Source organism: Sphaeroforma arctica, assembly GCF_001186125.1.
Source record: "Sphaeroforma arctica JP610 unplaced genomic scaffold supercont1.526, whole genome shotgun sequence".
NCBI lineage: Eukaryota > Ichthyosporea > Ichthyophonida > Sphaeroforma > Sphaeroforma arctica.
In genome coordinates this window covers 44,236-46,545 of record NW_014040032.1, presented here as the reverse complement: position 1 = coordinate 46,545, position 2,310 = coordinate 44,236, and the positions used below count along the sequence as shown (strand labels likewise).

The following is a 2,310-nucleotide window of genomic DNA, read 5'->3' as shown; positions in this document are numbered from 1 at the left end:
ATATATGTGTGTGTGTGTGTGTGTGTGTGTGTGTGTCGTGTATATATATATATATATATATATATATATATATTGTTTGTGGGATGAATTAATGACATTGCTATATATATATATATAAGAACATCCACATCATGCATCACAGATGTATGGATATTTAGATGCATAAAAAGAATATATCGAATTCGCGAGCGTAATAGTACGTATATTTATGTTGACATTTTTTCGACACCGAATTGTTCTAGACAACACAGTCTAATGATGAATTAACCAGCACAGGTGATAACAAGTGATTTGCTGCCTTGTATATCCCAAACTCTAACCATAGTATCTGAGTGTACTTATCGCATGAACATCACATGTACGCAGACAGCTGTAAGCACTGGGTACATCTGTACGTTATCATACTTACCACGAAGCGCAGTCTTCAACGGCAAGTGCTGTAAAGCGTCCCTACACAAGATCAGATCGTATCCCTGTGGTATAGCTTCCGTTTCCAAATCCTTTAATTCGAACGTCCAGCTGATAAAGTGTGCAATTGTGGGTGTCAATAGTCCGCCACGAGACGAGACGCACAATTCGGCGCGAACCCTGTGAACGCACTCAAACTAATAAAATATGGCGACGGGTATACACGGCACCCATGAGGATATGCGGGCTCCACCTGTGCATACACATCGATATACACACCCAAATTTATGCACACGTTGGTCTTATATCACATACGCCGCCTCGTCCCAGAATTCCTCTGTATTCATTTTGATCACAGACCCCACCACATCCAAACCCAAATACTGTAGTTCGGGTTTGCCTTCAGAAAGACGTTTCGTCTGCTGTTCTTTCAGGAACTTGCTGGTCCACCGAACTCTCCCACACGGCTGTGCATAACAAGTGAGTATGCGTGAGTGAACTTGCTGGTCCACCGAACTCTCCCACACGGCTGTGCATAACAAGTGAGTATGCGTGAGTGAACTTGCTGGTCCACCGAACTCTCCCACACGGCTGTGCATAACAAGTGAGTATGCGTGAGTGAACTGCGCGCTCATTCCCGCAGTCTGCTACTAAAAGGTCTCGTGAAGTGGGTGACCCACAGAATGGAATCTGATCGCGACTTGCATATATAGTCATAAAATATATGTATAACAATGCAAACTATTTATACATTCTTGCCTATTATGTTAGAATAATGTATGTGCGGAAACAATGACATGCCTGCCATGCGGGCTGCAGCTTTATTTACAGAAGCAGTTGACCTATGTACATATACATACTATCAACTTCACTTCGCATAAGTTCACCTATCCTCCACGGGAACGACAGAACAGACCATCTATAGCTGGCGCACTACCAAGAGTCAATAAGTGTTGACTCACACATGCTCTCGACAGAGGATTTAGGAAATGAAGATTTGGCGGATAACAAATGTAATGGTTTACACAATCAATGTTGAATATCTCATCTAGCCGTCGCCGGTGTCGAAAAAAACGCATACGAGCATATGCAGCTGCGTGTATTATCGGGACATTAAAAGTGACAGTGGAAGACAATACATATTCCCCTGGATACCCCAGAAGAATACTACTTGAGATAAAACTACATGCTCAATGAATACTATCCACGCTCACTTTGGTGTGGCACATACCGCATCCAACCACTTCAGCACGTTGTATTTGTTGATCACATCCTCCATTATTTTTGGCAGATTCCTGATCATCGCAGGATTAGATCCATCGCCACTCCCACCACCACCTGTACCCCCTATTCCTCTATTTCCTTCCCATACGTTATCCGTGTATATCCTTTGGAACTCCATTTGGTTTGGCCTACCAGGAATAACTGTGTCATCTTCAGTTTTGACTATACTCTGCACGAAGCGGCACAAAAGTATACAGTATCAAATGAACGAAATGTGTGACTGATATACAATCACTCAGGGAAATGATTCTACAAACACCGGAGGAGAAATCGGTAGTCGGAACAAGCACTATAACAACTGGACAATGATCACATTTCCATCAGAAACAGATTCCGAATTCAGCGGATGTGTATTCAATCATGTTCTTCCACTATATTGAAGAGCATGAATATGGCTGGAACATGAGTTGCGTGAGAACTTGCCTAGATACAAATTGACAAACATAACCATCAAGAGCAGACCACAACAACCACACATACAGATACACACACACGAATATGTATACTCATATATATATATATATATATATATATGTATGTATATATATATATATATATATATATATATATATATATTTATATATATATATATATATATATATATATACACATATATAT

General features: G+C 40.6%; 1 protein-coding gene across 1 annotated transcript; it reads right to left on the bottom strand.

Annotated features, from left to right (window-relative positions):
* Positions 1-338: 338 nt before the first annotated feature.
* On the bottom strand, positions 339-1,810 carry SARC_06994 (hypothetical protein; the record flags this gene model as incomplete). The annotated part of the gene is made up of 3 exons (XM_014299081.1): positions 339-519; positions 724-875; positions 1,640-1,810. 3 exons carry the CDS (start codon positions 1,808-1,810, stop codon positions 339-341), a joined length of 504 nt encoding a protein of 167 aa, XP_014154556.1.
* Between the last annotated feature and the right edge of the window lie 500 nt (positions 1,811-2,310).